At 42.3% G+C, this 17,977-nt stretch overlaps 1 protein-coding gene across 1 annotated transcript in view; it reads left to right on the top strand.

Moving 5' to 3' along the window:
- nol7 (nucleolar protein 7) overlaps nucleotides 1–17,423 on the top strand; it is a 29,196-nt gene extending 11,773 nt beyond the window's left edge. The window contains exons 3-8 of the mRNA XM_072509588.1: nucleotides 4,380–4,435; nucleotides 7,452–7,483; nucleotides 9,154–9,232; nucleotides 13,601–13,722; nucleotides 13,819–13,896; nucleotides 16,905–17,423. Coding sequence (XP_072365689.1) covers nucleotides 4,380–4,435; nucleotides 7,452–7,483; nucleotides 9,154–9,232; nucleotides 13,601–13,722; nucleotides 13,819–13,896; nucleotides 16,905–16,978 — 441 coding nt within the window. The 3' untranslated portion in view covers nucleotides 16,979–17,423. The remainder of the gene's footprint in view (nucleotides 1–4,379; nucleotides 4,436–7,451; nucleotides 7,484–9,153; nucleotides 9,233–13,600; nucleotides 13,723–13,818; nucleotides 13,897–16,904) is intronic.
- The last annotated feature ends 554 nt before the right edge of the window (nucleotides 17,424–17,977 follow it).

A 17,977-nucleotide genomic window follows, 5' to 3' on the forward strand; every position in this document is an offset into this window, starting at 1 on the left:
ACATCCTGGGGATTACTATTTATCAGAACCCGAACTGGACTAGCTATATTAATACTGTGGTCAACAGCATAGGTCAAAGATTAGGAATTCAGACCCGCTGCAGTGCGGGTCATACAGGCCCATCTCCCTCCTGAACGTAGATGCCAAGTTATTGGCCAAAGTGATGGCGACAAGGATAGAGGACTGTCCCTGGGGTGGTGCATGGTGACCAAACAGGATTTGTTAAAGGGAGGCAGTTGAATACCAATATACGGAGGTTGTTGGGGGTGATGATGATGCCCCCACCGGAGGGGGAGGCGGAGATAGTGGTGGCTATGGATGCAGAGAAGGCATTTGATAGAGTGGAGTGGGACTATTTGTGGGAGGTACTGAAGAGATTTGGATTTGGAGAGGGGTTCATTAGATGGGTTCGACTCCTATACTTGCCCGGTGGCAAGTGTGATTACGAACAGGCAACGATCCGACTACATCCGACTATATAGGGGCACAAGACAGGGGTGCCCCCTGTCCCCGTTACTGTTTGCGTTGGCAATTGAGCCATTGGCCATAGCGCTGAGGGGCTCTAGGAAGTGGAGAGGGGTACTTAGAGGAGAAGAACATCGGGTGTCATTATATGCGGATGATCTGCTGTTATATGTCGCGGACCCAGTGGAAGGGATGCCTGAGATAATGCAGACACCCGGGGAGTTTGGAGAGTTTTCGGGATACAAACTGAATATGGGGAAGAGTGAACTGTTTGTGATGTACCCCGGGGAACAGGGCAGGGGAATAGACGAGCTGTCGCTGAGGAGGGTAACAAGAGATTTCCGGTGTTTAGAGGTGGGATATGGTGCCCCCATATGGAGGGGAGGGGAGGGGGGGGGGAAGGGGAGGGGGAAGGGGGAGGGAGGGGAGGGGAGGGGAGGGGGAGGGTGCATTCGGGTCTTTGGTTTTTTTTTGTGTGTTACATATTTGTTGTTCATAGTTATCTTCTTAATGTTACTATTTTCGTTTTTCTTTTTGTGTTGGCACTTGCCGTTAGTTAATATATTATTTTAAAAACGATCAATGTAAATATTGTTACAAAGTTGTAAAAATGGAAAAATTCTTGGTTGATCGAAAAACTTTAATAAAATATATTTATTTTAAAAAAAAATTAGGAATTCTATGGAGGGTAACTCGCCTTCTGACTCCCCAAAGCCTGTCCACTATCTACAAGGTGCAAGTCAGGACTAATGGGATACTTTTCACTTGCCTGGATGAGTGCAGCTCCAGCAACACTCAAGAAGCTCAAAACCATCCAGGACAAAGCAGCCCACTTGATCGCTACCCCTTCCACAAATATTCAAACCCTCCATCACCACACTGGCAGCAGTGTGTACCATCTACAAGATGCATTGCAGGAACTCATCAAAGTTCCTTAGGCAGCACCTTCCAATCCCAAGTCCACTCCCATCTAGAAGGACAATGCAGCACCACTTGGAGATTCCCCTTGAAGTCACTCACTATCCTGACTTGGAAATGTATGGCCATTCGTTCACTGTTTCTGGGTAACAATGCTGAAATTCCCTCAACAGAACATAGAACATAGAACAATACAGCGCACTGTGGGAGTACCTACACCTCAGGGACTGCAGCGCCTCAAGAAGCAGCTCACTACCACTTTCTGAAGAGCAACTAGGGATGGGCAATAAATGCTGGCCTAACCAGAGACATCCACATCCCATAAATGAATAAAAAATATTCAAGCTGTTGCCGATATTGATCAACCAGTTTGGATAACAAATAGGCTGGGATTCTTCATGCACACTCCTGGTAACACTCAAAGTCATTGCTCGTTGCTGGAGAAGGATGTTATTGGTTTGACAAGCAGGAAGCTACTTTAATGAGCTAGTTTAAAAAACTCCATAAACTTTGCCACTACAAGCCATATGTATCTAATTTGCCCATATTCAGTTTTAGTAACTGCTCATATGATGAGTGACTTTCATGTAGGTCAGGTGCTGACTATCCTGAAGCACAATAGAACAAAGAAAAGTACAGCACAGGAACAGGCCCTTCGGCCCTCCAAGCCTGCGCCGACCATGCTGCCCATCTAAACTAAAATCTTCTACACTTCCGGGGTCTGTATCCCTCTATTCCCATCCTATTCATGTATTTGTCAAGATGCCCCTTAAACGTCACTATCGTCCCTGCTTCCACCACCCCCTCCGGCAGCGAGTTCCAGGCACCCACTACCCTCTTGTGTAAAAAACTTACCTCATGCATCTCCTCTAAACCTTGCCCCTCACACCTTAAACCTATGCCACCGAGTAATTGACCCTCTACCCTGGGAAAAAGTCTCTGACTATCCACTCTGTCTATGCCCCTCATAATTTTGTAGACCTTTTTGTCGATCAATAAGACATTATTGTCATACATAACACTTAAATATTTGACCACACTTTACATATTTATAGTACAAACTGTGTGTTCACTGGCACAGGATGTGATATTTGGATTTTTCAGTGTGCATACTCTGACCCTTGTTTGAACAAGCAGTTCAATAATGAGTGCTATAATGGGAGAAAAATGCTTAAAATGAATTTGAACGCAAAATCATTTTATTTGATTAAAAAGTAAATTTTGAATAGCAATAAACGTGTCTTTCTGGTCTTTTGAAATGCAAGTACAGGGTTAGTCAAGAATATGCGCATTATCATTTCACTCCTACAAAGTGTTGTATATGTTTGTCATCATTGTGCTCCTGATGTGGAGATTATCATAGAATTTACTGTGCAGAAGGAGGCCATTCGGCCCATCGAGTCTGCACCGGCTCTTGGAAAGGGCACCCTACCCAAGGTCAACACCTCCACCCTATCCCCATAACCCAGTAACCCCACCCAACACTAAGGGCAATTTTGGACCCTAAGGGCAATTTGTCATGGCCAATCCGCCTAACCTGCACATCTTTGGGCTGTGGGAGGAAACCGGAGCACCCGGAGGAAACCCATGCACACACGGGGAGAATGTGCAGACTCCGCACAGACAGTGACCCAAGCCGGAATTGAACCTGGGACCCTGGAGCTGTGAAGCAATTGTGCTACCCACAATGCTACCATGCTGCCCTCAAATGCTACCGAGATGCCAGCGTTGGACTGGGGTGAGCACAGTTAGAACTCTCGCAACACCAGGTTAAAGTCCAACAGGTTTGTTTCGAATCACTAACTTTCGGAGCACATTCACCTGAGGAAGGAGCTGTGCTCCGAAAGCTAGTGATTCGAAACAAACCTGTTGGACTTGAACCTGGTGTTGTAAGACTTAGCATTGTGCTCTGCCTTGGAGTTTCATGTTTTTGTGTGACAATGTGAATCCAGGTTCAAAATATTCATGACCACTGTGCTTTGTATAGACAGGGAATGTTTTCTGAAGAATTTTGGTGGTTGCACCTTGGTCAGTAGGTAGCCATCAAGGAACCCAACACCTAGGCAACTGCCAGTGCTGTACCATTGCAACTTCTAAAATCAGCAGACGCTGACATGCTTTCAGAACTTTTCTTCCAGTCACCCAGTCTCATGGCCATTCATACTACCCCATTTTCAACTTGGCTGAAATTGGAAACATGCCTGTAGATAGTAGCGGGTTCATTTTGGGATCATTTGAAGCGGCATGATGGTTAGCACTGCTTCCTCAAATGTCAGGTTCAATTCCGGCCTTGGGTGACTGTGGGGTTTACACATTCTCCCGTGTCGGCGTGAATTTCCTCCGGGTGCTCCAGTTTCCTCTCTCAGTCCAAAGATGTGCAGGTTAGGTGGATTGGCCATGCTAGATTGCCCCCTAGTGTCCAAAGATGTGCAGGTTAGGTGGGGTTACGAGGACAGGGTTTCCTCCCACAGTCCAAAGATGTGTCGGTTAGGTGGATTGGTTATACTAAATTCCCCTTATTGTCCAAAAGTAAGGTGGGGTTATGGGGATAGGGCATAGGTAGTGGGCATTTCAAAGGGTTGGTGGTACAGACTCGATAGGCCAAATGGCCTCCTTCTGCACTGTCGGGATTTTATGACAGGGCAGTTGGGGAGAGGAGGAGGTGTTGCTAGGTAGGGTGCTCATTCAGAGGGTCAGTGCAGACACGATGGGCCAAATGATCACCTGCACTGTAGAAATTTTATGATTCTATGGTCATTTGATTTATATTCCATCATGTTAAACGCTAAGCACTTGAACTAAGTTTGTTACATCGGCAAGTGATCCTGTTTTTATTATAGTTTAAAAACACGTGTAGATGGATGATACCACTTTTGGATAAGTTGGAATGAAATAAGAATTTTCCACTCTTTGAATAGAACCTGAAATTTGCTCCTGCTTTCTAGATAGCATGACATGAGATTTGTTTATTTGATAATCTCCTATTTTTAAACCAGAAACGCAAGTTACTTCCAGATAGCATTCTTGAAGAAATCACTTCAGTCCCAGAAAAGTAAGTAGTCAAATTTTAAACAATCAATTTATGTATGTATCGAATTTATTTATAATAAGAATCAAAGATAATGAACAAAATCCAATTAAGTACCACCACCGTAACTTCCAAGCTCCAAGGCATAGTACTTGGGGGTATTCCTTTTAGAGGTTCATAGGAAAGATTTGCACTACAATTGCCCGGAAGTGCAAAGTTCCCCAAGACACATGCCCAGCATTGGGAACCATCCAAAAAAAATCTGGTTTTAAATTGCAAACTTTGAATGGTTCTGACTGGGCTTCACCAGAAATATTTTGAATAAATAAAACCTCCTCTGACTTTTGGGTATGTATTACACAGCCCCCCTCATCCTGCTGCGCACCCTGAGTACAGGAACTTCCCAAAACCACAGGACCCCCCCTCCAATCACCCCAAGGCTGACCGCTCCGACACTCTGGGGACCTACTCCACTCCTGAGCTCACCCAGCCTGAGTCAAATGTTGGGCGAGCCACGAATTTGCATAAGAAATTTTGAGTGATACTGATTCCCATTCAGAAGAAGCGATAAATGAAAAGCAGACATACGAAAAGAAACAACTTACTGAGCAAAAAAAAATCACAGCAATAAGTTGACAATTTTTAAGAATGTGTGGTAAATAACGATAGCCTTTATTGGGATGAAAGTGTATGTCCAGCTCACTCGCAGCCTCAGGGGGCGCACTCTCACATTTTGCCCATGAATGGGTAGGAGTGCCTGTTGGTGTGTGAAGGATAATGAGAACCCTGAAACTGGGAGTGAGCCAGTCTCTCAACCTCCCCTGACCAGGCTCTGTCTCTGCCTCTCTTGCACACACACACATCCCTCACACCCACCCAGCCTCGCTCCTCACACCCACTCTCGCCTGCTTGTGCAAGCATGCTCACCTATTGACCTGGAGGGAGATTTCAGGCCTAGCAGTGCCCCCCCCCCCCCCCCCCCCCCCCCCATGGAGCCATGGAGAGAAAGATAGAAAATAGGAGTGGGCCCTTCGAGCCTGCTCCACCATTCAATACGATCATGGCTGATCATCCAACTCTCACTTTATCTCCATACCCTTTGATCCCTTTAGCCCCAAGAGCTATATCTAACTCCTTCTTGAAAACATACAATGTTTTGACCTCAACTCCTTCCTGTGTTAGCAAATTGCACAGGCTTAAGACATTTCTCCTTATCTCAGTCCTAAAAGGTTTACCCTGTATCCTTAGACTATGACCCCTGGTTCTGGACATGCCCATCATCAGGAACATCCTACCTGCATCTACCGTCTAGTCCTGCTAGAATTTTATAGGTTTCTATGAGGTCCCACTCATTCTTCTGAACTCCAAAGAATATAATCCCAACCAACTCAATCTCTCCGTAGATGTCAGTCCAGACATTCCAGGCATCAGTCTGGTAAACCTTCTCTGCACTCCCTCTATAGGAAGAACACCCTTCCTCAGGTAAGGAGATCAAAACTGCACACAATATTCCAGGTGTGGCCTCACCAAGGCCCAGTATAATTGCAGCAAAACATCCCTCCTCCTGTACTCCAATCCTCTCGCTATGTCTTTTTTACCGCTTGCTGCAGCTGCATGTTTACGTTCAGCGACTGGTGTATGAGGACACCCTGGTCTCGTTGCAGATTCCCCTCTTAATTTACATCAGTTCAGATAATCTGCCTTTTTGTTTTTGCTTCCAAAGTGGATAATCTCCCATTCATCCATATTATACTGAATCTGCCATGCATTTGCCCACTCAGTCAGCTTGTCCAAATCATACTGAAGTATCTCTGCAGCCTCCTTACAGCTCACCCTCCCACTAAGCTATGCGTCATCTACAAATTTGAAGATATTACATTTAGTTTCCACATCTAAATCATTAATCTATATCAGGAATAGCTGGGGTTGTAGCACCAATCCTTACGGTACCGTACTAGTCTCTGCCTGCCATTTGGAAAAAGACCCGTTTGTTCCTACTCTTTTTGTTATTTCAATACTCTACCCCCCAATCCCATGTGCTTTGATTTTAAACGTTAATCTCTTATGTGAGACTCTCAAAACCTTTCTGAAAGTCCAAATAAACCACTTCCACCGGCTCCCTCTCATCAACTCTACTAGTTACATCCTCAAAGAATTCCAGTAGATTTGCGAAGCATGATTTTCCTCTCGTAAATCCATGTTGACTGTCAGTTCTACCACTGTTTTCCAAGTGCTCTGCCATAAAATCTTTAATAATGGACTCCAGAGTTTTCTCCACTATCGACATCAGGTTGATAGGTCTATAATTCCGTTTTCTCTCTCCCTTTTTAAATAGTGGGGTTATATTAGCTACCCTCCGATCTGCAGGAACTGTACCAGAGTCTGTAGCATCTTGGAAGTTGGCCACCAAGGCATCCACTATTTCTAGAGCCACTTCCTTGAGTAGTCTGGGATGTAGATTATCAGGTCCTGGGGATTTGTCTGTTCATATATTATCTGCATAATTTGTCTGTCCAGTTTGATTATATAATGGTGACAATACTTCAGAAGTAACCCATTGTTTGTAAAATACTTTGGGATACCCTGAGATTACGACGAGGGATTGTATAAGTGCAAATTATTTAATTTAATGTAAAATAGTGTAAAACAGGAGTAATAACAACTGAGAAATCTCCTTGTTCTCCTCCCTACCCATCCCAATAAACCGTATAGAGTGTCTTTTCAGTCGTAAAATACTTCAACTTTGTTTGAAGAACATACAAGGTTTTGGATATTTTCAGTGATTTAAATTTTTTTTTAGTTTTTAACCCTTCGATAACTTTACTTTTTTTTACAAACACGGGGAGAATGTGCAAACTGGACAGTGACCCAGAGCCGGGATCGAACCTTGGTGCCGTGAGGCAGCAGGGCTAGCCCACTGCGCCACCGTGCTGCCCTTTTGATTTCTTTATTAACAACTTTAGATGAAGCTTGCACTGTATGCTAAGGGGTACCGGTGGTATGATGAACCATGTACTGAATGGTTTGCTTTGCCTTCTAGGAGTGACCAGGCACCTGACTCGAGTAAAGAAGGTACAGTATGGTTTATACTGCCACTCAATGTTGCCTTACTGTTGGATTTTTGACATGTTATGTAACTTTTTAAAAATTCACTGTTCACCAATCCAGTTTGCTTAAAGTTCTCCCACTTTAAACTTGCCAACTATGTTCTGATGAAATCCTCCCTCGATCTAAGTGTCATGAGTACCAGCACTGCACATCCACGGCATCTTGTCAGGTTCTGAATGTTAGTTTTGAAATGCAAAAACGCTTTAGATTGTTTTGACTATCATAACATAGTTATAATAATAAGGTGCTTAATAAGGAGTTATGTGATACGATTTATAATCCAGGATGAAACTGATGTTAGCTTGTCTCTATGCTTGTATAGTGCCGTTAGTGGGATAGAGGTCATTTTCTGCGGCTTTTCACCTGGACTGTTCAGAACATACTTAAGTCATTTTAAAGTGAATTAGGTTAATTTTAGACTGATTTTACCGGGGGGATGAGGTGAAAGTGTAACTGATACCATCCAAAATGTTTCTGAGTAATGATGTACAAAATATAGTTGGAACAGATGATTTTTTGTATAATTTAAATTAGATGGAGTAGATTGTGTGCCAGTACTTGAATCATGCTAATTACTTGATCCCATTTTTAAAAAGCGATTTAAACATACGCCCAATTCATCGTACAATTAGACTTTGCTGCCCAATTTTGCTCACCCTTTGTCCTTGTTGACCTACATTGTTTACTGCTTTCCCAATGCCCTCAGATTTAAAATTGTCATCTTCATATTTAAAACTCTTTGTCTTACCCCTCACTATGTCTGTAGCCTGAGCCAGCTCTGCATCTTTCCACTTTGTTCCTTGAGCCTCTTGTACATCTCCATCTGTTTGCTCCACCATTGACAGTTGTGCCATTAGCCATCTAGAACCAACACCCTGGAATTCTCTCTCTCTCTCTCTCTCTCTCTCTCTCTCTTCCCCCCCCCCCCCCCTTAAACCCCTCTGGCTGTCCACATCACCACCTCTTTTACAGCTCTCCTTAAAACCTGCTTCTTTGACTGAGCTTTGATCACCCGATCCAATATATCTTCTTCGATGATGTCCACTTTTGGCTGATCACATATCTGTGGAGCTCCTTGCAACATTTACAACTAAATGTGAATTTTTGTTACATACGATGGGGGGGGGGGGGGGGGGGGGAATCTTTGTTTTTGACCAATCAGTTTGTGCTCTCCTCAGCTTGTATAATCAGATAGTTTAAATCAGTCATGTATTAGGCATAGCAAATGTTAAAAAAATGAATCACTGTGGAGCCCCCAGCATTGATGTGGAATACAGTTTAGGGTGCCATTAAGCATTGCAGATGAGAAAGGTCCCATGCTTACGACCCAATCTGGTTTAGAGCCAGCGAGGATAGTTCACTGCTACGGTTATCTTCTAGAGAGTTGCTCCGTGATATCAAAAGTTGCCACGAGTTTTGAACTACTTACTCAATTGCAGCTAGCCAAAAGTTTGCAGTATCCTACCTGGATCAGCATCTGAGAATGTGAATGGGCCATTTTTCAGTACATTAGTGACATTACTGTGGAGTCAACGCAGGTTATCTTTTGGTAAGCGAGGTTACGTTTTGCTGTGATTGTGTAACTTGTGTACCTCTAGTGCTTTATGCTTTTAATTTGCTTTGTTCCATTTCAGGTGAAGTTTGTGATTCTGTGCAACAATCTGAGGAAGATAGTGGATTGGAGGAGGATGTTGAGGATTGCGTTGATACCAGGTAACTGAATCAAAATGTAGCTCCACTTTGTCAAAGCTGAGCCTGTAATCTGAAGAAACAGTTTACATTTCTGGATTCTATCTATCCAGTAATACATGGGCAGACTCTAATATTGCTCACGTTGAATCAGAAGTTATACTTTTTTTAGGGCATGCTACACTCGGCTGTATTATTGGGGCACCAGTTTACATAGCATGAAATAGTGTTACAGGGAGTTTGTAAGCAGGGATGAGAAATTTCTGTTGTGATGGATTTCCAACATTGAGATCTCGGAAAACCACTATTTTGAATGTATGTTTCGACCTTTGGGAGCATTAAAAAAGCAAGCGAAGAGTGGGAACTTACTGCAGTGTTGTGATCGGAGGAGTAGCAAGTACATAGTTGCTCCTTCAGTCACAGATTCTGTCTCTCTCAAGCTAGCTGCTCCAGCTCCTCCAGTCACAGGTTCTCTCCTTCCCACTCTTGCTGCTCTTCCTGAGACAGAATCTTGATTGTAGAGAGCTGCTACACTTGAAGATCATGTTGGCTCAGGTGTCTCCCCTCCCAGCCTGCTCCCGGCTTGTTACTGGGTTTCAAGCCACCTAACCCTCCCTCTTTTTTTTCCTCCCCTTTTACTTCTCCCCTTCCCTCAACATCCCCGTCCTGGAGGATTTTGAACAGAACCTGTCCCCCAGGATAACTGCTCCAAGGCCTCCAATCTAAGGTTCCCTCCTTTTCTCCCTTGCTTATCCTCCAATCATTAATTCTGTCTCTGAAGGAAGAGCACAAACCGGGAGGGAGGGAACTTTGATTGGGAGAGCTGGAGCAGCCAGCATGGGAGAGTCTGAATCTGTGAATGGAGAAGCCGCTCTCTTTCTTTCTCCTGCACTTGTTGCTCCTCCAAACTCTTGTGTTATTTTCCCTTTCACAAATGCCTGGGCCTGCAATTATTCAGCCATAATTTAAGCTAATATGTACAGGGCGACCTTTCTTGAATTTATCATCTCCCCACCCCCATGTGATTTCTCCGGGACTATTTAAGGTTTCAAGGGCACATTTCACCTGTCCCCACAGTTTAGTTTGAATCTGGCTTTGTACCTCTCCCATTCCCCAGGTTTTTTTTAGTTTTATGTTGTCTCATACCTCTTTGGTTATCTTGTCCATGGTTGTGTCTTTTTGGGAAGTCAGCCTCCCCTAAATCTGGAATTTTAACTGTTTCCCTATCAAACACTACATTCGATCTGACCATATTATGATTGATATTAAATAAAAATTCACGCACCTTGAGGCTGTTAACTAACTAAATCTGGCTCATTATTCATGACTGAATTTGACATGGCTTGTCCTCTTGTTGAGTCTCGGACAAATTGTTGCAGAAAACTATCCTGAATATGCTCAACAAATGTATTACCTTTCTGTCATGAGCTAGTCTACTTGCCCCATTAAAACGTTACTGCTTTTCCCACGTGCCTGACTGATCTCTTCAATTTATACATTCTACCACGTAATAGTTATTATAAGGGGCTTATATAGAAATTCCACTGATTTTTAAAAAAATAAGCTTCGCAATTTAGCGTGGCCAATTCACCTACCCTGCACATCTTTGGGTTGTGGGGATGAGACCCATGCAGACACGGGGAGAATGTGCAAACTCCACACGAACAGTGACCCAGGGCCAGGATCAAACCCGGGTCCTCGGCGCCGTGAGGCAGAAATTCCACTGATTTTAAAATAATTTTTGATTATTAATTCTACCCATAAAGTCTCGACTGCCGACTTGCTTCTCATTCTATAGATAGTTAGTTTTTTGAAGAATAAAGGGATTAAGGGTTATGGTGTTCGGGCCGGAAAGTGGAGCTGAGTCCACAAAAGATCAGCCATGATCTCATTGAATGGTGGAGCAGGCTCGAGGGGCCAGATGGCCTACTCCTGCTCCTAGTTCTTATGTTCTTATGTTCTATCTTGTTTTATCAATGCAGTAATTTTATCCTGAATCACTAAGCCCCCCCTCCCCAACATTTCACTCCATCTTTCCTGTAGACTTTAAAATCTGATACGTTTAGTTTCCAGACCTGTTGGTCTTGTAGTCATGTCTTAGTCATGGCTACCTTGTCCATAAGACAAAGGATCAGAATTAGGCCATTCAGCCCATCGAGTCTTCTCCGACATTCAATCATGGCTGATAAGTTTCTGAAATGAATCAGGAATATGCCTTCCTAACTGCCGACTGAAACTGCACGTTAAACTTAAGAGAATTTTGAACTAGGACTCCTAAGTCCCTTTGTGCTTCTGACTTCCTAATCCCTTTCTCATGTAGAAAATAGTCTATGCCTCCATTCTTCCTACCATTGAGCATAATATCGTCATATCCTTCAAGTTGAATGTGCGTCTGCAATTCATTCAATTTGTTCATATTCTTTCCTTATACTCTGGATAAAGGACACTTATTTGGGCCACGCACCCTAACCTGTGATTCTCTCTAATGCTTTACTTACACATTTCTTCTTTCATGTTGTTTAATTATTTTTCATCTTTCAGTTTTCCCTTTATCTGTGGCACAGTTTCTGACTCTTTACTCTTTTATTTCATTTTGACCTATTATTTACATTATTATTTCCTCATGGTGACTCTATTTATATTTTCCACTTGAATTCTAGACCCAACCTATTGGTGCTAGTGTCCTATGAACTCCTGGAACTCTTCTTTCCCAGCCACTCCTTCAGTCACTGTTTACCTCCCTAATCTGCTAACCCTCACCCTGGCACCAGTCGGGTAACATAAGTAATGTACCATGTGGGACTCTCGCTCCTGCTATATGTCCCCTAATTATTAAATCCCCTACAACTATTACATTTGACTTATTTTACTCCTCCTTTCCACTGTGAGCAGCGTCCTGTGAGGGTGATGGTAGTGCAGTGGTAATATCACTGGATTAGTAATCCAGAAGCCCAGGCTAATCCTCTGCAGATGTAGGTTCAAATCCCAATATGGCAGCTGAGGAATTTTAATTCAATTAATTTTTTTAAAAATCTGGAATTGAAGGCTAATCTCAGTAATGTGACCATAAAATTACCATTGTTTGTTGTAAAAACCCATCTGTTCACCCCTTGAGGGAAGGAAATCTTCTGGGTTTATCTGGTCTGGCCTATATGTGACTGCAGGCTCAGCAATGTGATTGACTCTTAACTTCCCCCTGAAATGTCCTACCAAGCCACCTAGTCAAGGGAAATTAGGGATGGACAATAAATGTTGGCCTTGTCAACGACGCCACATCCTCAAGAATGAATAAAGGGGAAAAAAGATTGCACAGTTCGGCAATTCTGGCATTCCGGCAGATTCTCACAGGTAACAAATACATTCTATCTGTTAGATAGGGTCAGTTTCTGTGAATCCTTGTTCCCCATCTCCTGGGTTTGCATTATTCACACCTATTCTTATCCTGCATTTTATGAGTTGTCACCAAAATCTGGAGCAAATATTCTGGAAGTCCAGATACTCCTTCCCATCGTATATTTGTCAGAATGTCTGCAATTTGCTCTGCTATTCTGAGACTCCGAGCTGGATTGATTCAAAACAGACATCCATTGCAGATATATTATACTTAGGACACTCTTTCTGTCCATAAGTCCTGCAGTCCAGAAACACCATCTGCTCTGCCATAACTTAGCCTAGATTATTGATATTATTTCAAGTACAGAAATTTGCTGTAATAAATGTACTCTCAAAGCATTTAGTCTTGCGCTTGTCAGGATAGCTCACCAGAAATTACCGACAATAACGGGAGATCAACGATTTAATATTGCATGAGAAGCAAGTGCTGATTGGTTGGCAAACAGACTGATTGGTGGAGATGTTGCCATGGAGAATGCAGCATGGTTTTACAATAGGGATATTAAACACAGACTGTGTGAGTGCTTTGTAGAACACCTCCATTTAGTCCTCAAGCATGACCCTGTGCTTCTGGTTGGCATTGTCATTATCGTTCTCTATCCCACTCTGTCCTTTGCCTTCTGTTCTGTTTCAAGGAAGATCAATGATAAGGTTGAGAAATCATTTTTGATTTGGCAGTTAAAATGCAGTTAACTGTCCAGCTACTGTTGGAAAATCCTTGCAAGTTATCCTGACTGCAAGAATTGAAGGGAAAAAACAGCATCTTCTTTCACCTTCTCATCAAATACCCAATCTTACACACTGCCCTGCACCCCTTTTATGACTGCTCTGTGCTGATCTCTTAATGAAGGCTTGTTGTGTAGTTATACTTTTTTAAAAAAAAACAATTTTATTGAGGTTTTTTAGGCGTTGTAAACAGTTACAGATTACAGAAATATGCAAACAGAAACAGAAAGTGTAGTTTTATTTTTTTGTTAACACAGTGTCATACTGTTATAGATGGAAGGAGAGCTATTTTGCCATTCGGTTAAAGGACCAAGGTGAAACAAATCAGCAGATGGAAAATGCCAGAGATTTCATTAATAATCGACTTTATGGTCCAGGCAGCAGGAGAAGCAGTGGTAACTTTGTCTTTGTATTCACTTCTAGAATTTCACTTTTTGTTCTCCTTTTACCTCTCTTAATTATACTTCGGATGTTTTGTGTTTTTAAACTAGTCAATGAATACTTCTCACTTGCAAACAAGAAAGCTGAAAAGAAAAAAGCTGCGATGCAGTTCGTCAACAAATGCTGGGGTATGTAAATATTGTCAGAATGCTAAGGATGCTGGAAAAAATTTCCAAAACTAGAATAAAAACAAAAAGGTGCGAATACTTGGGTCAGGTAGCATCTGTGGCGAGAGAAACAACATTTCATGCTGCTGATCTTTGTCGGAACTGGAAGAAGTTAGAGCTCCAATAAGGCTTAAGCAGGCATAATGGCAGGGCAAGGGATAAAAGAACAAAAGGACACATATCTGATCATGTGGAGGGCCGGGAAGATTAAATGAAAAGGAATAATGGTGCACAGCACAAGGAGATGGTGATAGAGCAATTAAAGAAACAAAAGATGGGCCTAGGTGAGATGTAAATGGGAAAAGCAGAAATATTACCAACAGTCTTAAAAAAAAAAACAAATGGGGGCAGAGTTATGATCTGATCTTTGTGTGTTGAGTCTGTCGGCTATAAAGTGCCGAATCAAAAATGATTTCTCAACCTTATTGATCTTCCTTGAAACAGTACAGAAGGCAAAGGACAGAGTGGGATAGAGAACAAAAATGACAGTGCGAACCAGAAGCACAGGGTCATGCTTGAGGACTAAATGGGAGGTGTTCTACAAAGCACTCACATAGTCTGTGTTTACTATCCCCATTGTAAAACCAAATCATGATCAGTGAATATAATATGGTAAATTGAAAGAAGTAACAGGTAAATTCCTGGTGTTTACAGCTGTGGATGGTGGGAAGGTAGGTGGTAACAGGGTTACATTTACATGGGAAATGGTGTTAGAAGCAGAGGGAATGTTGGGATGATTGGGGAGTGGACCAGTTCCCCATGACCTCACCATCTCCCTACTAGCTTTAACATCCTCCGCCAACATGATGCTACCACCAAACATAATTTCCCATCCCCATCTCTCACAACATTGCAAAGGGACCATTCCCTGGGCAGCACACTGGTCCATTCTTCAATCAACGCCAACACCACCTTGTTCCATTGGAGAGAGAAAACGCGATTGGTAACAACTTTACAAAGACAGCTCTATTCAGCTTCCCGCCACCTGTAATTGTAGTTTTCTGTCCCAGTCCCACTCTGACACTTCGGTCCTTGGATTCCCACACTGTACAGTGAAGCTGAAGGAACAGCACTTCTTTTAATTAGGCACTTCACAGCCTTGCAGACTCCACATAGAATTCAACAATTTCAGATCATAATCTCCACCCCCATTTAAAAAATGTTTAGACATCGATTGCTCAAGTTTCTGTTGTCTTTTTTTAAATTGCATTGCCATCTTGCTTGCACCACTATTCGTTTTGTCACTTCATCTCTTCTGACTTCCATACTATCATAGATCTTTTTGATCTACTCACGTCCCCTTTCCCTAGCACCATACTTGTTTAAAACGTCTCTAACTTTTTCCAGTTCTGATGAAAGGTCATCTACCCTCCACAGATGCTGCCTGGTCTGTTTACCAGCAATATCTGTTTTAACCTCAGATTTTCATCATCTGCAGTATTTTGCTTTCCAAAGTTGGAACATGTAATAAATGTCTTTGTGAATATGCCTGCACTTTTAATTGTTGAAGGAAAATTAATTATCATAGAAACCATAAATAAAGACCTGTCTAAATATTATACTGTCAGATTTATATTATGCATAGGTGGCATGTTCTTTGTCTAACTCTGCTCTTTGGCATGGATTCTGCATGGATCAACAAGGATCCTCACTGGTGCACAGATTCAAAATCAGGAAATATAGATTGGACAAAAATGATATACATCATTTGACATGGACAAAATGTTTTTAAACAATAAAAAAATCCCAACACAAACTTTCTTCTAAATGTGGAAATCGCATTTCTTAAAGTTAATTTCCAAACTAGAAAGTAGTTATCACTTACTATGCCATTGGTGGGAAACCTAGGCTAGTGCGTGTGCCACATGAGTGGCCTCCTTCACTTCAGGGAGCCGCAAGATTGTAATCAGTCTAGTCCATTAGCCATGACCCCATGAATAAGATTAAATACATTTAGTACACACTGAATATTTCATAAGTTATTGAAAATGATTCATCTATATATTTGTAGAACTATCATCAACTTCAAATGGTAAAAATAAATTAAATATTTACATTTTGGACAGAGGGAGCACATGGCTCTCACAGTCAATGTGAGCAATCAGCACGCACCTCACTTCACTTACCCTCGCTTTACGTGTGTATCACTTCAGTCACCAGTAGGAAAAAAACTATGCAGACAGAAATCAGCAGAATGGGGCAACCCTGCGCATGGCCAACAATCAATGAAATGTCTCATGGGTCGCCTCAGAACCCTGATGGGCTTCGTTTGATCCCCAGCTGCATGTTGCCCACCACTGTGCTATGTTGTTAAAATCCTCACTGACTCCAGATTGTCAAATGTTTTCTGCTATTTTTACTGCAGAACTCGTGGACAAGTTTACTGTTGCAGTCATTTTAGTACTGAGTCTTTTGGTGAGAACTGCAAATATGCAATCTGGAGGAATAAAGTCCATCTTTATTTAGGGCAGCACGGTAGCATAGTGGTCAGCACAATTGCTTCACAGCTCCAGGGTCCCAGGTTCGATTCCCAGCTTGGGTCACTGCCTGTGCGGAGTCTGCATGTTTTCCCCTTGTGTGCGTGGGTTCCTCCGGGTGCTCCGGTTTCCTCCCACAGTCCAAAGATGTGCAGGTTAGGTGGATTGGCCCCTAGTGTCCAAAATTGCCCTTAGTGTTGGATGGGGTTGCTGGGTTATGGGGATAGGGTGGAGGTGTGGGCTTGGGTAGGGTGCTCTTTCCAAGAGCTGGTGCAGACTCGATGGGCCGAATGGCCTCCTTCTGCACTGTAGATTCTATGATCTGACTGCAACTTATGAAATCCAAGCTTAACTGCGCATGTATATACACTAGCAATGCTGTCAGCTTTCTTACATTATACCAGTGATCACCACTAGCCGCATTCCAGGGCTTTGTGTCCTTGCATAGTTTTTATATTCCCGTATCATTGATATAACATCCCTATTTTTTAGGAGCACAGCGAAAAAAAGCAGCCGTAAAGTTTCGCAAATTATGGATACAGAACCATGGATTAACTAGAAAATGAGAGAATGGAGCTACTGAGAAAATGGAAGTCTACGTATGGCTGTTAAATGGATGAAATGGGAGATCGCTTGGACTTGAAGCAAACTCTGGGCATTAATGAGTTCAGCCCCTTAATGCTAATTTCATGAGGGAAAGTCTTGCCGTTTGTGCTGTAATATTGCGCAATTAATGGCCATTGGTTTGATGGTGTCTTTTGTGGTTCCTGTACTCGAGAACAGCTTTTGAATTTGTTTCTGTATGAAGAAAAGTGGCTTGAAATTCATCTAATATTGTATATATAATGCAATCTCTAAAATATTTTATGGTGATATTGCAAGTTAATTTGAAGAAATTATTGGAAGCATAAACACTAACCCAACTTTCAAAAGCAATGGGTTAATTAAAAATTATACGTTTTGTATGGTTGCAGGAAGTTATACAGTGCAGCAATAAACTTTTTAACCACCTATTCTTCAAAAGTACATTTATTTTTAGTGAACACAATTACAAAAATCTGTTGATGATAATCAGGCTCAAACTGGATACGCAAATTGAACACAGGTTTCTTTTGGCATGGAATTTCAGAATGTGTTTCTGGGATCATTACTGCCTGGCTGTGCTGTTCATATCTATGGATTGGACGTAACTGCACTATTTCCATATCCTGCAAAAATTGGAGAACATGGCATTTTTTTGATCAATTGAAAATGATGTTGAAGCTGTTTGTTGCAAAGACCCAAGTGGTTCATGAATGCCCTTGAGAAGAAAACCTGCCGTCCTTATTTGATGTAGTCTACGTGACTCCAATCTGATTGACTTAACCCTCCAAAGTGACCCAGTAAACCACTCAGTCAGAGCATCTAAATGCTGGTCTTGCTAGCAAAACGCACATCCTGCAATTTTTAAAAATTGGTTCTTTTCCAGAGTAGGTTAGCTCACTTGTAGAATATAAATACTAAAAATCACTGGCTTTATGTCACTCTTTGATATGCTGGGTTTGGAAAAAGTTAATTTCCTTCAC

This window comes from Scyliorhinus torazame, chromosome 6, assembly GCF_047496885.1.
Source record: "Scyliorhinus torazame isolate Kashiwa2021f chromosome 6, sScyTor2.1, whole genome shotgun sequence".
In the NCBI taxonomy this organism is placed as follows: domain Eukaryota; kingdom Metazoa; phylum Chordata; class Chondrichthyes; order Carcharhiniformes; family Scyliorhinidae; genus Scyliorhinus; species Scyliorhinus torazame.